We start from the raw sequence: 21,075 nt of genomic DNA, 5'->3' as shown, positions 1-21,075 counted from the left end.
CAGCATTTCAAGCCTATCTATATTAAAATTGTAATTTATAATTAATAAATTTTATACCCCTCAGTTCAGCTTTACTAGGGATTAAGGTTTTAAGTTCATTCATCTGGTTAATTTAACTTGTGTAAATGTCAAAATGCTGTAGCATATATGATCATGGATGGTCTGCATTGTCATTGGCATAAGGCTCATAACCTCATCTCAAAAATTAAGTCCTTAGAACTCACAACAGACTGTACAAGCCGGGTACCAGTGGCAGCAGACCTTAATGAAACTTAAGAAACAGAAAATGAATGTTTGGATAGTTTTAGTATCTTATTGGAAAAAGGTGTATCAAGATGGAATGAAGGGTACAAAAACCCAAATTTTTTTTACAGGAACCAGGCACTGAGGCAGAAATCAAAGAGTTTGCAGCAGGATTTGGAGTCAAATTTGATATGTTTTCTAAAGTCAAAGTAAATGGAGAAGGGACTCACCCAATATTTGAATTTTTGAAGTCTAAACAAGGTGGAACACTGGGTAACTTCATCAAATGGAATTTTACAAAATTTCTAGTAAACAAGGAAGGTGTTCCTGTTGCTCGTTATTCTCCACAGACCAACCCTATTGTAAGTATATTGCTAGTTTTTATTAGAAATTTGCTTGAAATTATTTAATATTAAGGATGGTAATTATACCTTAGAGCAATATTTTCATAATTATTCATGAAAAAAGAAAACTGCATGCAAAGTGAATGGTTAAAACCCTAAAAAGTTACTCAACTTTCTACACTTTTTAGTCATGAAAACTGAATATTATATATTCTAAGAAATCTTGAAAAATAATAATTCCAAATATTTGTATCTCCTTTGTTTACACATTGGTATATTTCCATTGCAGCTTTTTTTTTATGGGGAAATTTTTTCAGTTTTTTGTGTATACTGTATATATGAATTGCCTGTGGAGTTGACAAAATATAAGTGGGTTTAGTTGTCACTTCTTATTACTATTGTGATAACATCACAGATGGGATTGACTTCTATATAAAGTTAAGCTTAACATACCAAAAAACAATGAGTTATAGATGAAACTGTCAGCACAAAAATTCTGCTTACATGTTAAAAAAAAAAAAATTGAATTCTAGTTACCTTGCTATAAAATACAGCTTTATCATTCATTTGTTTTCCATTTGCAGCCTGCCATTGAAAAGGACCTGGAGAAGTATTGGTAGTACAGTATAGTTCTACCTTTGAATGGGGAGGTTTGAAAAGGGCAATTATGGTAGCTTGTGAATATTAAATTGGTAAATCATCAACTAGAGCAACCAGCAGGAGTTTGTTAAACATTTTGTGATGAAGGTGCATGAGGAAACCAATTTTGGCTTACGCACTGGAAGGTTGTGTGTTATACATTGCTCCTGTTATTGAACTAATTGATAAGGCCAGTAAATAATTTTTCCATTTTATGAATAGAAACTGAGTTTTGATGTAGGTTTATTTTGGTTGTTAGTAATTGTGCCATAGTGCAGCATTATTATATTGAATCTGTCCAAGACCACGGTCTAGTCAGTATCAGGTATGGTTAAAACTTCAAGTGGTTGGTCATTGACTTCCACTGATTGTATATAACTTCATTGTCTAATGGAAATTAAGTAATACTTAAGATTTGTTTTGACATTCAAGTTGCTACTGTTTTGTTTTGACATTCAAGTTGCTACTGTTCTGCAAGCTTTCCATCTGTGCATTACAGCGTGGCAGAACTGTTATAAAATTGACAAATATTTTTATATTTGTTTTTGTATCTGCAAAAACTAAAGTTAAATGCCAAGAAAAATTTTTTATGAAGATTTGTTACTAAGCATACTAGGTCCAAAAACTTAGCATTTTTCATACTGAGGTTTTTATCTTGCCAATTTGCTGAATAGCATACTTGACTACTAAACTTAGTTTTCACAAAGCAGTTACTCAACAATGTGAAGTGTTTCCAACCTTTGGACCTCTTAGAAAAGGAGTTAATCCTAAAAAATATATCTGTACCTATTGAATATATATATACATATATATATATTAATTTACAGTTCAAGGATACATAAATAAATACAAACATTCTTAGTTTCATTATATTTTGCCTTTTTCTGTGATACAGTATAATGTTCAGAGTGCTGCAAATACATTTCCTTGCTTTTGTTGCATCAGCTGCTGCAAATACATTTCCTTGCTTTTGTTGCATCAGCAACCCCTCTATTGTGTAGCCACTAACATTGTTAACTTTTCATTTAGTCCAACATTCACCTTGGTAAGTTGAGACAGGTAAATGACCATAAGTAGATCCTGTGGAAAAAAAATGTGCATTGTAAAAGTGCTATCACAAGTTACTGGATACAGCGATTACAGCTTTAGAAAAAAAATTTATCAAAATGTTATATTGAAAGGTTGTTAGGCATAAGCGCCCTTAAATGCCAATTTTACCATACTTACCTAACAATTATGATAGCTGATCAGTTCCTAACGGCAGCGCTTTTAAATTGCGCGCGATTGTACTACAATTGCCGGTAACTGGTGTCGCCATCTACTGCCATCCCGCTCGGTAGTCCCAAGGATCACGTACTGGTAAGTCAATTTCTGTTCCTGCCGTTCACGGGTAAACACCCGCGATCAAGTGCTCTTCAGTTGCGCATCATATTTTCATCGTTTTTTGCTGGATTTCGGTGAAGTACAATGCTGCAATTGTTGTTTGACTAGAATCATGTCTGATTCAGGATCGTCAGTTAGGTTTTGCGCCAGTGGGTGCAATGCTAGGCTTAAAATTAAGAGTTGTTACGATCCCCACACCGTGTGTGTAGATTGTAGAGGGGGATCGGCTTGCTCTAGGGAGTCACCTTGCATCGAATGTAGTTGCTGGTCAGACCAGCAATGGAGAACTTTTCTTTCTCGTCAAGAAAAACTTGCTAAGGATAGAGTTAGGAAGGCGACTCATCGGGCTAAAGCTAAAGCTACGTCAGACACCGAGAAAGCCTAGAAGGGAGTAGCCTAGGTGCGGGGCCGTCGGCAACGGCAGACTTTCCGGCGATTACCGCAGACTTTGGGGCTTACGCTTCTGTCTCAGCTTCTGCTCATTCTATTTCTGCTTCCCCTGCTCCTAGTTCTCCTTCTATTGAACCTGTTATGCCAGCTTCCCGCCCTGTTTCACCTAGTACCGTTGCCAGTCTCGAATCGAGGTGCGAGAAGAAGTTTGAATTTCTTTGTAGTACTATGCTTGAGTTGGGTAATTCTGTGAACACTTTAATGGCGAAGTGTAATGTGTCTAGTGCTAGTGTTGTGCCTTCTGAGGGTTCGGTTGCTTGTCCAAGCAGGTCTCCCAGACGAAGGTCACTGTCCCGCTCCCCTGCATCAGGGAGAAGACATACCGGAAGTCGAAGGGAGCCTCTTGGGGTTTGCCCACAAGCAATCGTTCCCTCCGTCGAGTCGGACCACCACGGAAAAGGTGTGTCGTTCCGTGTTCCGGAATCTTCCGAGTTGGGAGATTCTCCTCTCTCTCGACGGCGCAAATGGCGCTCGTCGGCTTCCAGACCATTGAAAAGGTCGTGTAAGTTGGACTATTTGTCCCCTCCTCCATTGAAAAGGTCGAGGGATGCAGTGTGTGTGCCTCTAGCGCCAGGTGCGCATGACATTTCGTCCAGTTTGTCGGACGATTCAACCTTACATCGACCACCAACTAAGAAACGGATTTACATGCTTTCGTCTCTTCCACCTCCCTCAGCTCTCAAGACGTCGACTGCACCCTGTGTCCATCCAGCTTCACAGGCACCTTCTGCTCAGTGGGAGGGTGCTGCTGCCTCCCCTCCAGCGGATCTCCGAGTGTCGCCACAAGCGCCACTTGCGCCCAGGGCGCCTATTGTTCCTCCTTCAGGAATTCCGCCATGTCCTCGGTCTTCCACCTCGAACGACGCCTTGGGTCCTCTTAGGAGGCAATTAGATAATATTGTTTCCTTATTTAAGGGAGTGCAAACAGCGACCCCAGCGCCTCCCATGCCTGTTCAACCAGCAACCCCATCACCTCAGACCCAGGACCAAGCCGCTTCTGTGCCTGCTGTACCTGGTTTGTCTCCGGTTTCATCGGAAGAGGAAGTCCCAGAAGAGGAATCTACTTCTTATTCGGCATATACTAAACTGCTTAGGTGTTCGTGGACCACTTTTCATATGGGAAGGCCGAGGCCTGATCCGATCGTTCCCAAACTGTCCTTATCGAAGGCGATCACGGCTCCCTTCATAAGCCTTGATGTGTGGCTGGCCGCCAAGAGGGATTCGGGAAAAGCAAATTTCGCATTTCCTCCTTCCAAGTTGCAGAGTAAGAGATACCAATTCTACGTTACTGGGGAAGCTCCGTCCCTGGGAGTTTCTGCCTCCTCCCAGGGGGACTTCTCCAGTTTAGTGGACACCAATAGAAGATCGGCTTTCTCATCGGCTAAAGTGTTCTTCTCCTCCTCGGAAATGGACCATCTCGTCAAGAACCTCTTCAAGGTGTTAGAGATCCTAAGTCTTTTAGACTGGACTGTGGGTGTCTTAGCATCCAAGATTGAGAACTGCCCTGATATCCCAGAGGACGTGACGTCGGAACTCGTGAGTTTCTTGTCTTGCGGAGACAAGTCTGTGAGGGACGCAGCAGACGAGTTAGCCTCCCTTTACACCTTAGGAGTCCTCAAGAAGAGGGAACTCTGGTCCTCGTTCGTTACCAGAGGGGTCACCACCACTCGGAAATCTGCCTTGCTCTTCGCTCCCTTGGTTAAAGATCATCTCTTTCCAGAAGAGTTGATCAGGAATATTGCCTCTTCCCTCGAGAAGAAGTCGACCAATGACCTACTCGCCCGGTCCTTCAAGAAGCCACAGCCGACAACGACAGCCCCGACTAAGTCAGCATCTCCTATTCAACCCTTTCGAGGGGGCCAATCTCGTCCTTACCACAGACCCAGGACCAACCTGCGCCCTCCTTACAAGTCCAAATCTTCTTCCAAACCCAACACCAAGTGAGTCCTCTTTCCTTCGCCCAACAGTAGGAGCCAGGCTGCAGCTTTTTTGGAGGGAATGGGCTCGTCGCGATGCGGAAGCTTGAGTTGTCCAAGTTCTTCGCTTTGGTTATGCAATTCCCTTCAGAGATCCTCCACCTTTGACTTGCAAGCCTCTTCCATTGTCTGCTTACTCTCCAGGATCAGACAAATTTCTTGCCCTGAGTCTGGAAGTAGAAGCTCTTCTCCTCAAATCAGTGATCGAGGAAGTTCTAGATCCATCGTCGCCAGGGTTCTACAATCGCCTCTTCGTAGTTACCAAGACCTCAGGCGGTTGGAGACCGGTTTTGGATGTCAGCGCCCTCAACCAGTTCGTGTCCAAGACGAAGTTCGCTATGGAGACCCCTCAGTCCGTTCTGTCGTCTCTTCAGAAGGGGGACTGGATGGTCTCTCTGGACATGGAGGACGCGTACTTACACATCCCCATCCATCAAGATTTGAGGAAGTTCCTTCGCTTCATGTTCCAAGGAAGAGTCTTCCAATTCAAAGCGATGTGCTTCGGACTCTCAACAGCCCCTCAAGTCTTTACACGAGTCCTCGCCCCACTGGGCAAATGGCTACATCTGTTGGGTGTAAATGTGTCCCTTTATCTGGACGACTGGCTACTCCGTTCCTCCTCGGAAAGTCAGTGCTTAGAGGACCTAAGGAGGACACTCATTTTGACAAGCAATCTGGGACTCATTATCAACCTGCCAAAGTTGCAACTAGTTCCCATTCAGAGTATTCTTTATTTGGGGATGACTCTGAACTCTAGCTTTTCGGGCTTTTCTCTCCCCGAAAAGAGTCCAGAGTTGTCTCCAAACCGTCCGACACTTCAAGAGCCGAAGGGAATGCTCGGCCCAAGAGTGGATGAGTCTTCTAGGGACCTTGTCATCGGTAGAAGTTCGTGAGACTGGGTCGCCTCCACATGAGACCTTTTCAGTTCTTCCTGGAACAAGTTTGGTCCAGGAACTCTCCTCTTTCCCAGACTTTTATCATCACAGAAGCTATCAAGCAAGATCTTCATTGGTGGCTGTCAGAGGAGAAACTCCTAGAAGGCCTGAATCTTTCTCCTCCCATCCCCACTCTACAGTTCTTCTCCGAAGCTTCGGACGTCGGTTGAGGAGTCCTGCTGGAAGGTTCCAAGGTATCGGGACTGTGGTCGGAATCCCAGAAGGCTCTTCACATCAATCACAAAGAGCTTCCGGCTATTCACCTAGGTCTCCTGGCTTTTTCGGACAGAATCAAGGGCAAGACAGTGGCCACTCATGCGGACAACACCACGGCACTGGCTTACATCCGCAAGCAAGGCGGCACCCATTCGTTCTCCCTGTACCAACTTACGAGGGAACTCCTCCTTTGGGCGGACTCGCTACCAGTTTGCATTGTTCCAAGATTTGTCCAAGGGAAATGCAATGTCTTAGCGGACGAGCTCAGCAGGAGAAATCAGGTCCTTCCTTCAGAGTGGACCTTGGACCAGCTGGTATGCAACGCTCTGTGGAAGTTATGGGGAACTCCGATGGTCGATCTTTTCGCCACCTCAAGGAACCATCGTCTCCCCTGTTTTGTTCGCGGTTCGGATCCACAGGCTTGGTCAGTGGATGCGATGCTGCTCGATTGGTCGGACCTAGACCTTTACGTCTTTCCCCCCTTCAGGATGATAAGGCAAGTCATCAACAAGCTGATGAACCACCAGAACGTCTCCATGACTCTGATTGCCCCGTTCTGGCCAAGGAAGGAGTGGTTTCCAGACCTAGTCAGCCTCCTTCAGGACTACCCAAGGTCTCTTCCTTTAAAGAAGCATCTTCTCAGACAGCCCCACTTTCGCAAGTTTCATCAGGGGTTGTCTACGCTGGACCTGACAGGCTTCAGACTGTCAGGAAACTCGCTAGGAAGAAGGGTTTTTCAAGACAAGCTGCGGAAGCAATTGCAAAGTGCAGAAGGAAATCTTCTAACAGGCTGTACCAGTCCAAGTGGACAGTCTTCAGAAGATGGTGTAAGAAGAATAAGATCTCTTCTTCTTCGACCTCTGTTGCACAGATAGCAGACTTCCTCCTGTTCCTCAGGGATGAACGTCAGCTAGCTGTCTCCACTGTTAAAGGATACAGAGCCATGCTATCCTCAGTTTTTAAACATCGTGGTCTTGATCTCACTAATAACGAGGATTTGACCGATCTGGTTAAGTCATTCAAACCTCCAAGACTTCCTCTCCTCCCCTAGCTTGGAATCTGGACGTGGAGTCCTAAAATGGCTCTCATCTCCCTCGTTCGAGCCTCTCCGTTCTGCTTCTTTGAAGAACCTTACGAAGAAGACTCTCTTCCTGTTCGCCTTAGCATCTGCAAAGAGAGTCAGTGAGCTACATGCAGTAGAGAAGAAGGTAGGCTTTGCTCAAGATGATGCCCTTTACTCCCTCATTCCAGAGTTTTTGGCTAAGAACGAGAACCCTTAGGTCCCCTGGCCTAAATTCTTCAGGCTCAAGAGCCTCGCTGCCCTAGTAGGCCCAGAAGAAGACGAGAGAGAACTGTGTCCCATCAGAGCTCTTAGATACTACTTGCATAGGACGGAGAAAATTAGGGGTCCTTCTCCCAGACTTTGGTGCTCCGTTCGGAACCCTCTTAAACCTCTCTCAAAGAATGCAATCTCATTCTTCCTCAGGGACCTCATTATGGAAGCACACGCGCAAATACGTGAAGAGGACATCCGTCTGCTCAAAATTAAAGCGCATGAAGTCAGGGCAGTGGCAACTTCCACAGCATTTAAACACAATCTGTCACTTAATGCTATTATTCAAAATACTTTCTGGAGGTCCAGATCAGTATTTGCTGTACATTACTTGAAGGATTTGGAGACGGTCTTCCGTGATTCCTTCTCCCTCGGACCCTTGTCCGTGGCTGGCATGGTAGTAGGTGAAACATTGTAGGAATTGGCCTATTTTATTCCTCTTCATATTGTTTCTTTTTATCTTGTATTTTGTTTGTCGGTTATGGGAAGCTGGGGGGTAGTGCCACCCTCAGGTGCCCTCCAATCATTTATTGTACAAAGGTTATGGGAAGCTGGGGGGTAGTGCCACCCTCAGGTGCCCTCCAATCATTTATTGTATTTAGGTGGAAGGGTTTTTTGGTTTATTTACGTTTAGGTGTCGCATTGTATGTCTGGTCTTTAGCCCAGGGCAAGGGCAAACTTGTTTATTTCTCTGCAAGTCTCCGGAGCAATCCATGACTTCAGGGATTCCATCCCAGTAGAAGCTCTCTGTGGACTACCTTCCACGCTTTCTACTAGTAAGAGGAGCACCGACCAGAGGCAGTACCTTCCTGCAGTAGCTCCCTTACAAGGTAAGGATCACAAGCAGTATTTTATACTGTTATATGGACTGAATTATTTGCCTATTTGGATTGGTTCTATCTAATCCACGCCCTCCTCCTTCAATAGCGAGTCAGCTATCATAATTGTTAGGTAATCGTTATGGTAAAAATGAGATTATAATAAAATAAAGTTTTACCATACTTGCCTAACAATTATGTATCATAGCCCACCCTTCTTCCCCTCAGGTGGATAGTGTGGCAGGCACAGAAATTGACTTACCAGTACGTGATCCTTGGGACTACCGAGCGGGATGGCGGTAGATAGCGTCACCAGTTACCAGCAATTGTAGTACAATCGCGCGCAATTTAAAAGCGCTGCCGTTAGGAACTGATCAGCTATCATAATTGTTAGGTAAGTATGGTAAAACTTTATTTTATTATAAAAATCTCATATTTTTTGGGGGGTAATTTGTATTTTTCATAGCTCTACCAACCATAGTTTCTCATATATGGAGTATCCTTCTACTCATGAGATGGACCAACTGTATACTGACTACAGTAAAAGGGTGGTACCCAGGTGGAGATGAGGGCAAAGGGGGATGCCCATTCTCACCCAACTAACATTACCCATTGTCCTTTCAGCCTGTTTTCAGAATAAAAAACTGAAGGGAAAAAACAACAGATGGGTGAATGATATGGGTTACCATTAATATGAAAGGGTACAATTTGAATACCTTGGGAAATAAAACTTAAAATGTGGTATTTGTTCCTACAGGGATACAACCACACTGCCTTTTTATGTGCACAGGCAGTCCCTGGTTATCGGCGGGGTTCCGTTCCCGACAGCATGACGACAACTGAAAATCAGCGATAATAGCGCTGTTCCTCGGTTATCAGCGCCGATAACCGAGGATCAGCGCCGCTGATAACTGAGGAATCTATTATCGTCGTCGCTAGACAAGCACCGTAAAACCGGATCGCCGATAACCGGGGACTGCCTGTATATAAGGAGACCAATAAGTCTCCATTGCTTATGTGTGTGTGGAAACTTAAACTACTACAATAAGTCTCCATATACAAAAGGAAGCCAGTAACCTCAGGCAGAGTTGAACACCTCTCTGGGCAGAGTGAAGTACCACCATACTGGAAGAAAAAAAAAATGGTGGGGGGGGGGGTGGCGCTGCTTTGGCAACACCACCTCACCAGGGTGGCACCACCCTCAGAAGGCAGGGCACAGCCTCCCTTTATCCTGCTCTGCATGTTATGGACCGGAATCATATCTGACTAATCCTGAAGAACTCTGTCCCCTCCACAGAAGTGGAAAAGGTTGGTTGGTAGCCTCTTCTACCAAAAATAAGGTTCTACCTTCTCCACCCCCTCTTTATAGAAGGGTAGATGAGGGGTTTACATTCTAGATTAGTAGTAGAATCAGCTCATATTGCCGTTTACCTTTGCTCATTTGGGTCCAACTTGTACTCGGGTACAAATATTCACGGATATGGGGTTATGGGAGAGAGAATGGGTCAGTGCACACGTCACCTCTTCCCCTAGGAGTGCACACTTTAGTCAAAACACTCGAATGAGCCATAAGATACCTTGATAGTATCCCAGAGTAGGTACACTACTTGCTTAGCCACCAACAGAGGCTCCAATAAAAACGTGTCAAGGGATTTGAGGGTGACATTCATAAAAAAAAAAAATTAAGGCTGTCTGATAGCACACTGCTGCTGCCCTCTTTTCCTGTTAGGACTGGAAGTTCTTCCAGAAGGTGAGATGCCCCAACAGCCCTGATGTTGTGAAAAGATGGTGTTTGGATACATCCTCCTTGTGATGTCCTGCACTCAAAAAACCTATCCAAAGACCAGGTACACAACTAGCAGAACAGGCCAAGCAAACCCTAACCTGAGTGGGTCATGCAAACCCCTCTCTGTGTGACTCCAAGGAATTGTGGAGAGGAGTCATTCTGCTCGCCTGCCAACCACAACTGTCAAACCCGTTTCCATGTGATTATGAAGAGCTGAATGCCTGAATTACCATAGTTGGTGGTGATGGTGCAAGAGGGTTTGGGGTCTCAAGAAGCTGTTGAGGACTCTCTGACAATAAGAACAATGATTCTACTTTGCAACTAACATATGACGCATTTCTCTGATGTCTTCAGCAAACACCAATGCCATGGCAAGGTATTAGGGTTGATGTTTGGATTCTCCATAATTTTCATAAACATATCAAAGGCCATCCTGTATTTATATGAAGGCGCTGGTTGTGATGTATTTATACAAAGGCGCTGGTTGTGATGCAGGTTCATCTTTGTCATCTTCAGGGGCTTCCTCCTCCATCTCACCAGTAGCAATTACATCAATTATCTCACTGACTGTCAGACATAAGTTGGGAGCCATGATAGTCACCGTCATTGTCCAGCCATTCCTGTATGTCATCCTTGGGGATCATAGTCGCCTCCCTTGGCAAGTTAGGCATGAAAGTTGTCCATGTCAAAGCCTTGAAAGTTAAACATGCCCTCTTCCCCATTCAGAATATAGTTCCAAATGTGCTCCAGGGTCTTTGCAGTATAGTGATGTCCTTCCAAGCATCTGCAAAGTTTAGTTGGCTGTTTCAGTGAACACTTTGCAGATTCTCCAGAGTTTGTTACCCCCATGTCACCAAGCTTTGCTTCGTCTGTCTCCTGCTCGTCCTCGAACACTACCATCACCTCCACCAGGGACTTCCTCCTGTACAGCCATTTCTTGCAATAATAACACCTTGGTCCACTGGCTGAATAAGTGCAGTGGCATTAGGAGGCAAAAACATGACCCTAATACAACCTTCGTCACCAACTAAATGGGTCATGATACGATGCACAGGGACATTGTCCATGAGAAACAAAACCTTCACCTGATGTCTGGCAATGGCAAGGTCCTGTGTCTGATGACAAAACCTCATTACAAAAGTGGTTATGGAAACAATTTGAAAACATCTTGAAGGAAAACCAAGCCTGTACTGTATGACAACAAACCACTGGGAGACTATACATCAACCAATGCAGGGAATGTGGTTGCTTTGCATGCCCAACTATGACTGGTTTGCAAAGATACCTACTAAAAGCATTTGCACATAATAAAGCAGACATGCATTGCTTTGAAAGCTTTTGACCAGGTAAATTCCTTCTTGTCATCCAAGGTGGTATTGGGCAAGAGTGACAGAAGAAACCAGTTTCATCAGCACTGTAAACACTTAAAGCCTTCCTATTTCATTTGGTCTTTCAACTTCTGCCAAAATTCCTCTTATTTCCTCCTCTGAAGCATCAAAATCTTTGCCAAGAATCTTCTTGTTGGAAACTCCATGTCCAAACTTGAACCAAAACAGCCACCCTTCAGATGCTTTAAAATCTGCTACCCCATGCAGACCGTGCAGCCCACGGTTCAGCACCATGTGTGTGCATGCTGGCCGCCATTTGCTAACAAAACCAGATCAATGTTGACTGTTTAGTTTCCTCATGACAGGGTTTTGCCATCACCTTGTGGCCCTGACTCCCGGATATCTTCCTGAAGTCTATCGCATACCTCTTCTTCATATCCTTGGCTGATTTGAATATCCTGCAAGGAAGCCTGAGCAATGCCATACTCCTCCATGTTATGTGAAACTGAACAAGTGGCCTTGGTTAGCTTGACAATTTCCAGCTCTTTTTGAAGGGTCTGCACTTTCCTGGCCCTCTTAGGAGGTGGAGCCATACACAGCAATAACAGCACCTGCAATGCTGCAGGAAGTGTAAGAAAAAGCACTTGATAACATAGCAACTGATCTGAACACAAGCAGCAAAGGCTAATGATGTACTGTATGCGTTTCCACCAATGTAAAAGTTTTGAGTGTTTACACACTCATGCACCTTCTACCATACACTTTTGTACTAATGACATATCTATCTCAGCCAATTAAAAGTGTTATACAGAGTGCCATGTGATATGTCAGGTGACACAGTGCTTTTCAATCAGTTACAGCTGCAAAATACTGTAAATACATTGTTCATATACTACTACATTTTTATTCATAATAAACTCTGATTAAGAGTAAGTCATGGTTAACTAAAATTACAGAGCTACCACAAGCAAATCAATTTATCCAAGTGAACATTAATAATCATTTTACTATGTATAAGCTAACTGCACTAAATCCCATATTCTATTATTTCTGAATTCTCTGGGGATGTGTAAGGACCTGATTTTTCTCAATAGATGGCTTTATTAATCATGCTTACACTGAATGTAAATGATGAATGGTAAAAACAAATTAAAATGGTAATAAACATGCATTAGTTTCAATTCAAATGGCAATAAAAGCGAATCGGTTTAAATTAGCATGGTGATGAAATAATTTATGCATTAAATGTATATGGGGCAAGAGCTGAAGTTCCAAAATGCTGATGGATTAATGATACATGAATAGTATGAAAGTTGTATGGTTTTAAACATTAATAATAAAAATTCTACTCATCTTTGAAAATTATATGAAAGCATCAACACCCTACCTTCTAGGACACATACTCGGGCACCCTATTTCTCTATAAATAAACTGATGCGTTAAAAATATATTCCATTCTGAAGTTATGCTAACACTACCTCTGTCTTCGTATCTGACTGAAAGGAAGATAAGCAAGGCTACACTCATCTACTTCTCTTCTTTATTCCTTTGTATTCCTCAAAACATGACTGCATTGGTCACTTCATACTGCAATGGGACCTTGTTGATACTGACTACCTCAGGTAGTTCTTTAGTTATTAACTTTTTGTTTGCTTTGGGGGAACCCAGCAAGTCTCATAATGTGACTAATGACCTCAAACTACTTTATAATAAATATATTATTAGAATATGCTGGCATCTCATTTTAACAGACTTCAACTTATCAGATTTTGTTACTGAATTTAACCAAGTCTGGTAAAAAAAATATTTCATAATTATGGAATAATCAAGTAAGTATGCTAGATTTATTGGACACTGAAACAAATGCATCCATATGCCTATTACAGAGCCTGTGCTTTGTATCAACATGATCCTGGTTTTGCTTTTGCAAGTAAAGTATAAGTGGTTATTTTCTCTAGCTAGCGAGAGAGAGAGAGAGAGCCTATCCTGTAATTATCTTTCACTTTAAAAGATTCAGTTACTTCTCATTCAATTACTGCAATTTATCTGCAAAATGAATTGCTTCTAAAAATATGTGGATAACAGAATAATCTAGCAAAAATGTAGTTTACATTAGTTCTACTTGGCTTTGATTACCAGATGTGAAAAGTAAGCAAAACTCATACAGTATAAAAAAATACCATAAACATTGGGTTTAATATTCATCAAAAGGAACTTAAAATTCTTCAAAACAACTTGATGTCAGCAAGAGAAGGCAAACAAGTGCATAGGAGGTGTGCAATTTATCTTAATGCAGTACACACATGTATGCATGTACATGCCCCCATACACAGACTAAAAATGTATGTGTAGTTTTAAATACAACACTGTATTGAAGACTGCTGATAAAAGAGAAGGAAAGAGGGGTGGGGATGGCTTCTGCATAGAGTAAGCGTGTAATGTTTTGTGGATGGCTTCTGCATGGAATAAGCATGTCACGTTTTGTAACAAGATGTATAATCCTGATTAAGACTTACAGTAGAGTATTGCACGTTCTGTAGTACAAACACAAGTGCATTTACACTTATTTAAACATTAACAAAGTTAAACATAAACAAACTTCTGAGAATTTCAGACAGATGACAGTGTTGAACACAGAGTGACACTTGGACTTTAAAAGAAATTACAAGTGTAAATATAACAATTTACTAAAGAACAAAAAGAAATTGCAAGTGTAAATATAACAATTTATTAAAGTACATTACATGATCTAACTATTCTGTACATTGTAATTTTAACACTTGTAATTTCTTTTAAAGTCCAAGTGTCACTCTTTGTTCAACACTGTCATCTCTCTGAAATTCTCGGAAGTTTGTTTATGTCTAACTTTGTTAATGTTTAAATAAGTGTAAATGCACTCATGTTTGTACTACAGAACATGCAATACTCTACTGTAAGTCTTAATCAGGATTATACATCTTGTTACAAAACGTGACATGCTTATTCTATGCAGAAGCCATCCACAAAACATTACACGCTTTCTCTATGCAGAAGCCATCCCCACTCCTCTTTCCTTCTCTTTATCAGCAGTCTTCAATACAGTGTTGTATTTAAAACTACACATACATTTTTAGTCTGTGTATGGGGGCATGTACATGCATACATGTGTGTACTGCATTAAGATAAATTGCACAACTCATATGCACTTGTTTGCCTTCTCTTGCTGATAGCAAATTGTTTTGAAGAATTTTAAGTTCCTTTTGATGAATATTAAACCCAATGTTTATGGTATTTTTTATACTGTAGGGGTTTTGCTTACTTTTCACATCTGGTAATCAAAGCTAAGTAGAACTAATGTAAACTACATTTTTGCTAGATTATTCTGTAATCCATATATTTTTAGAAGCAATTCATTTTGCAGATAAATTGCTGTAATTGAATGAGAAGTAACTGAATCTTTTAAAGTGAATGATAATTACTAATTACAGGATAGTCTCTCTCTCTCTCTCTCTCTCTCTCTCTCTCTCTCTCTCTCTCTCTCTCTCTCTCTCTCTCTCTCTCTCTCTCTCTCTCTCTGTGGTAAAAAAATATCATGTAGGTTGTAAGTCAATCTTGGTTACTTTTTGGAGAGCAGACTAACAAATGGACTGACAAACTGTCCATTACGTTCAGGTGCCAGTACGCCCATATTTACCAGTAATCAACCAATCACTTTCTAATTCATCCAGATCTTTGCTAAACTCTTTTCTTTATGTCCTCTTGGTAATGGCTTTACAATCTACCTGTCTCTAAGGCAACAAAAATATTATCTACTCTAAGCTCTGCCCATAACTAAAACTACTTCTCCCTCTACTGCTAACTCTTACATTTCAAACATTGAAAAACCCTTCCTTTATTCATATTTTGCAGTCCAGAGCATCTCATGTGATACCATATGCTACATTTAAAACTGTATTAAGTATTGTACACCATTGAGACTCACTACAGTTTACAGAAGAATCTTTGATTCACATACATTAATATTCAATCTCCTTCCAACATCTAAACATTTCTAAAGCTACTTTATTTTGTTTAGCTGAATACTACATCATCTGCATACCATAGCCCTGTGTTTCTTCGTGTCATTTTCCAATTGTATGATAAACACTGAAGGACTCAAGTACTGATGCTTGACGGATACCAGCACCATACATTTATCTCAAGTTTTACTGATATACCTGCTACTCGTCTTTATTCTAGACCATTGCTTTGTTCCTATAATGGGTTTGTTTTAGTTCTGAACTGTGTACAACAATATTTTTACCCAAACCCTTCAATATGATAAGCGCATTTTACTTAATATAGAAGTAAACATGATATTTTAATGATAAAATAAAGTTTGTTCATACTTACCTGGCAGATATATATATAGCTGTATTCTCTGTTAGTCCGACAGAATTTCAAAACTTACGACACACGCAGTGGGAGATCAGGTGGTTAGTACCCATTCCCGCCGCTGGGAGGCGGGTATCAGGAACCATTCCCATTTTCTATTCAGATTTTCTAGTGCCACTGTCTCCTGAGGGGAGGTGGGCGGGCACTATGAATATATATATCTGCCAGGTAAGTATGAACAAACTTTATTTTATCATTAAAATATCATTTTGTTCATGAAACTTACCTGTCAGATATATATATAGCTGAATACCACCATTGGAGGTGGGTACAGACAGAATAGGATTTGGAAAAACACACTACAAGTAGGTGAAAGATATTTTGGTTCCTTACCTGTTAGCATAGCTGACTTCGTGATTACTGTCACCCAAGTCCGCTTCTGCTTAACTAGAGTCTCCAGCAAGGGTGTGACCTGTATAGCTGGTGAGTTCTAGATGATCTGTCAACGGGGACGTGACCACAGTGTGACAAGACCATATTGACCATACAATGAGGGCAAACGGCAAAAAACCAACCACCTGACCAAGCCTAACTAAGTTAGGATAACGCAACTAAAGCTAACGATTGGGAAGTCCGCCACAGGCAGTCGACCCAACAACCATAAAAACACTATCCAACCATTTTCTATAGGATAGGATGAGTGTCATCCCCTGCCCCCAGGAAAGTATCTGAAACGTATGGTCCTAGCGAGAAGCAGTTCTCATATGTCGTCTTCACATCTCTCAGGTAGTGTGAAGCGAACACAGAGTTGCTCCGCCAAAATGTGGCACCCAGAATGTTGCTGAGTGACATATTTTTCTGAAAAGCCACTGAAGTCGCAACCGCCCTCACCTCGTGAGCATTGACTTTCAGAAGTTTCAAATCAGAGTCTTGACAGGATGAATGGGCTTCTTTAATCGTATCTCTCAGAAAGAAAGCCAGAGCATTCTTTGACATAGGTAAGTCCGGTCTCTTTACGGAACACCATAAACTATCTGAGGACCTCGACTTTCCTTGTCTTGTCTAAGTAGACTTTGAGAGCCCTAACAGGGCAAAGGACTCTCTCTGGCTCTTGAATAAGGATTTCAGCCATACCCTTGATTTGAAACTCTTGGGCCAAGGGTTAGACGGGCTTTCATTTTTCGCTAAAAGGAAGGGCTTAAGGAACAAACCAGCGTTATGCCCTTTAAAGCCTATATGCCTACTAAAGGCTTGCAGTTCACTAACCCTCTTTGCCGTTGCTAGAGCGGTTAGAAAAATAGTCTTCCTAGTAATGTTCCTCAATGACGCAGAACGAAGAGGCTCAAACGAACTGGACATGAGGAACCGAAGCACAACATCCAAATTCCAAGAAGGAGTCCTTAGCCGAGGCACCTTCGAGGTTTCAAAGGATCTGAAGAGATCGTGAAGGTCTCTGTTGTTAGACAGATCAAGTCTCTATGCCTAAAAACAGATGATAGCATGCTTCTATACCCCTTTATAGTCGAGACTGCAAGTTTCACATCACTCCTCAGAAATAAGAGGAAGTCTGCTATCTGGCTCACAGAGGTCGTGGTGGAGGAAATGCCCTTCTTTCTACACCATCTCCTAAATACGGTCCACTTCGATTGGTACAAATTGCTGGAAGAGAGTCTTCTCGCCCTGGCAATAGCTTTCGCCACTGGTCTAGAAAAACCTCTCGCTCTGGCCAGCTTCTCGATAGTCTGAATGCAGTCAGACACAGAGCGGGAGGTTTTTGTGGTACCTCTCGAAGTGGGGTTGTCTGAGTAGATCGACTCTCATGGGCAGAGATCTCGGAAAGTCTACTAGGAAGGACATGACCTCTGTGAACCATTCCCTCGAAGGCCAAAATGGGGCGATCAACGTCATCCTCGTCCCTTCCGACGACGCAAACTTTCTGATGACTTCTCCGATGATTTTGTGCGGAGGAAAGGCATACGTCCATCCCGACCAATCCCAAAGAAGAGCGTCCACTGAGAGAGCTCCCGGGTCGAGAACAGGGGAGCAGTAAAGAGGAAGTCTCTTCGTCTTGGAGGTTGCGAAGAGATCTACCAAGGGCGTCCCCAAAGCTTCCACAGTCCTTGACACACCTCTTGGTGTAGGATCCATTCGGTCGGGAGCAGTTGTCGCTGCCGACTTAGAAGATCCGCACGGACGTTCTCGCCTGCAACAAACCTCGTGAGGATCGTAATATTTCGGGCCTGTGCCCACAGAAGAATGTCCTTTGCTAAGGCGAACAGGGACCGAGAGTGAGTTCCCCCTGTTTCTTGAGGTATGAAAGGGCCGTGGTGTTGTCCGAGTTGATCTGGACAACTCGGTTGAGACTTCGCTCCTCGAAGAAAAAGAAGGGCCAACTGAATCGCCCCAATTCTTTGAGGTTTATGTGCCAGGACACCTGTTCCCCTCTCCAGGTGCCCGACACTTCTTCCCTCCCCAGTGTTGCTCCCCACCCGAAATGGACGCGTGGAAAACAACACTAGGTCGGGGTTCTGAAGTTGAAGAGAAAGGCCTTCTGCCAACTTTGAAGGATCGAGCCACCACCGAAGGTGATTCTTTACCTTTGGCGAGATACTCAGAGAAGCTTCAGATTCTCCTTGTCGTGCCAGTTCTCTGCAAGGAAGAATTGAAGCGGTCTGAGGTGCAGTCTCCCCAGGAAACAAACTTCTCCAGTGATGAAATGGTCCCCAGCAGACTCATCCATTCCCTCACCGAGCATGTTTCTTTCCTCAGGAAGGCTGAAACTTTTCTAAACACTGAAGTTGTCTTTCTTGAGACGGAAATGCTCGAAAAGCCACTGAATCCATCTGAATCCCCAGATAAACGATGGACTGAGTCGGGGTCAGATGGGACTTTTCGAAATTCACCAGAAGTCCCAGGGACTTCGTCAAGGTCAAAGTCGTGTGAAGATCCTCCAGACACCTTGTCATTGACGAGGCTCGAATGAGCCAATCGTCCAAATAAAGGGAGATTCTTATTCCTCCAAGGCGAAGCCATCTTGCAACATTCCTCATCAAGATCGTGAAAATCATAGGAGCTGTGCTGAGCCCGAAGCAAAGGGCCTGAACTGGAATACCTGTCCCCGCAGGACAAATCTCAGGTATTTCCTCGATAGAGGATGTATAGGGACGTGAAAATAGGCGTCCTGGAGATCGAGAGAAACCATCCAGTCGCCTGGTCTTAGGGCTCCCATGACCGACTGGGACGTCTCCATTACGAACTTTTCCTTCAGAACGAAATGGTTCAACTTGCTGACGTCCAGAACTGGTCTCCAACCCCCTGACTGCTTCGGAACCAGAAACAGCCTGTTGTAAAAGCCGGGATTGTAAATCCGAGACTTGCTCCACAGCTCTCTTCTCGAGCATTTGATCGAGCAGGTTGAAGAGAATTTGTTGTTTCTCCTGATGATAGGATGGCGACAGATCTATGGGAATCGTAGTCAATGGAGGCAATACGAGGAATGGGATCTTGTATCCCTTTTCGATGACTTGGAGGGACCAGCTGTCCGTCCCTCTCTCTCTCCAGGCTTTTGCAAAAGAAAGGAGCCTGGCTCCTACCGGTGTCTGAAGGTTTAAGGAGTCATTTCTTGCCCCTGGTCTTAGAAGGGCTCTACCTCTTGAGGACCTCTGCCTCGAAAGGGCGATCTAGAGGAAGGTCTTCCACGAAAGGGCTTCTGAATCTTGGAAGTCTGTCCAAGGGAAGAAGTCGAAGGGGCTGCAGGACGTCTAGAAGACTGGGCCAGGAGGTCCTGAGTAGCCTTCTCTTGCAATGTGGAGGCCATATCCTTGACTAAGGGTTGGGGAAAAAGATGGCTAGAAAGCGGAGCGAACAACAATTCTGCCTTCTGAGTAGGAGAGACCGACTTACGCCGTGAAGTTGCAGTAAATGGCTCTCTTCTTTAAAAGGCCCGCACAGAAATGGGCAGCCAGTTCTTGGAGCCATCCCTAACCGCCTTGTCCATACAGGATAGGACACTAAACAAGTCTCCCAGGCTAATGGAGTCAGGGCTACGAGCCTGCAAATCCAAGACTCCCAGGCACCAGTCCAAAAGTTAAAAACTTCTAAGGACCTGAAAAGGCCTTTCAGATGGTGATCAATCTCAGATAAAGACCAGGACACCTTAGCTGAAGAAAGGAGAGACCTTCTGGGAGCGTCCACAAGGCTGGCAAAATCCCCTTGGGAAGAGGAAGGAACTCTCCAACCAACCTCCTCTCCTGTCTCGTACCAAATTCCTGCTTTTCCACTCAATCTTGATGGAGGTAGGGCGAAAGAAGTCTTGCACTGAGCCTTCCTGGAGTCCATCTACTCTTGAACCTTGCTAAAGGCCCTCTTCGTAGAGAGAGACGTAGCCATCTTCACAAAACCAGAAGACTTTTGTGACTTAGACGAGGTAAGCTGCGAGGGGAGGCGAGGAGCAGAGGGTTGAAACTTGTCCCCAAACAAGTCTTTCAGCAGCCTAGTTAAGACTTGGTAGTCTGCAGAAGCTGAAGAAGAAGATGTCTGATCCTCAACTGCAGGATCCGAGCGCAAGAAAGCTCTCCTTCTTCCACAGGAGCAACGGAAGGGGCAGGAGAAGAACCGGAAGGACGAAGTCCTTGCAGACCAACATGCAAAGGGACTTCTGCTTGGAAGAAGTCCGAGAGGAGTCCACGAAAGTCACGAGCAGAAGAATCAAAATGAGAGTCTCGACGAGCGGAGTTCCCCTTCCTGGCGAGAATCCCGGCGAGCTTCTTGACGACCGATCCGGCGAGTCCTGGTGAGTGCGAGCAGCGAGGAGGCGTCATGCCTCGCAGCAAGAAAGGCGTCGTGCCGAGCAGCAAGGGAGGCGTCTTGGCGAACTGCAAGGGCGTCTGGCGAGCAGCCAGGGGGCGTCATGACGAGCAGCAAGGAGGCGTCATGTCGAGCAGCAAGGGAGGCGTCCTGCCGAGCAGCATGAGAAGCGTCACGCTTAGCAGCAAGAGAAGCGTCACGCTTAGCAGCATGAGCGTCGCGCTTGGCAGCATGAGAAGCGTCATGACGAAAACAAGAGGATCGTCGTGGCGGGGGCGTCAAGCCTGGTAGCGTGAAGCGTATCAGAAAGCGGAAATTGCGATCCCTGCCAAGACCAGTAAAACGCTGAGCAACAGGACTTCTGGCGCGGCGGCGAAGCATGAGACGACGACGAGCGAGGAGAAGGAGAAGGGAAGGTTTAGACCTCTTGATCGGCAGCCGGAATCCTTCCGGCGGCGACACGCG

The 21,075-nt window shown here is 43.9% G+C and overlaps 2 protein-coding genes across 7 annotated transcripts in view; one reads left to right on the top strand and one right to left on the bottom strand.

Annotated features, from left to right (window-relative positions):
- Gtpx (Glutathione peroxidase homolog with thioredoxin peroxidase activity) overlaps positions 1 to 2,081 on the top strand; it is a 43,807-nt gene extending 41,726 nt beyond the window's left edge. For all 5 annotated transcript variants that reach the window (XM_067127500.1, XM_067127518.1, XM_067127529.1 and 2 more), the window contains 2 exons: positions 375 to 605; positions 1,172 to 2,081. In XM_067127500.1, the coding sequence (XP_066983601.1) occupies positions 375 to 605; positions 1,172 to 1,207 (267 nt within the window). In that variant the 3' untranslated portion in view covers positions 1,208 to 2,081. The remainder of the gene's footprint in view (positions 1 to 374; positions 606 to 1,171) is intronic.
- Positions 2,082 to 21,075, bottom strand: part of eIF3f1 (eukaryotic translation initiation factor 3 subunit f1) — a 61,645-nt gene continuing 42,651 nt past the window's right edge. Inside the window, exons 7-8 of one of the 2 annotated variants that reach the window (XM_067127488.1) lie at positions 2,172 to 2,306; positions 2,082 to 2,134 (exon numbers count right to left, since the gene is read on the bottom strand). In XM_067127488.1, coding sequence (XP_066983589.1) covers positions 2,217 to 2,306 — 90 coding nt within the window. In that variant the 3' untranslated portion in view covers positions 2,082 to 2,134; positions 2,172 to 2,216. Of the gene's footprint in view, positions 2,307 to 21,075 lie in introns of both variants that reach the window. The other variant, XM_067127479.1, reaches the window with a different exon arrangement.

This window comes from Macrobrachium rosenbergii, chromosome 3 (assembly GCF_040412425.1).
Source record: "Macrobrachium rosenbergii isolate ZJJX-2024 chromosome 3, ASM4041242v1, whole genome shotgun sequence".
Lineage (NCBI taxonomy): Eukaryota > Metazoa > Arthropoda > Malacostraca > Decapoda > Palaemonidae > Macrobrachium > Macrobrachium rosenbergii.
The sequence above is the reverse complement of the archived record's forward strand: the minus strand, read 5'-3'. Positions and strand labels throughout refer to the sequence as shown.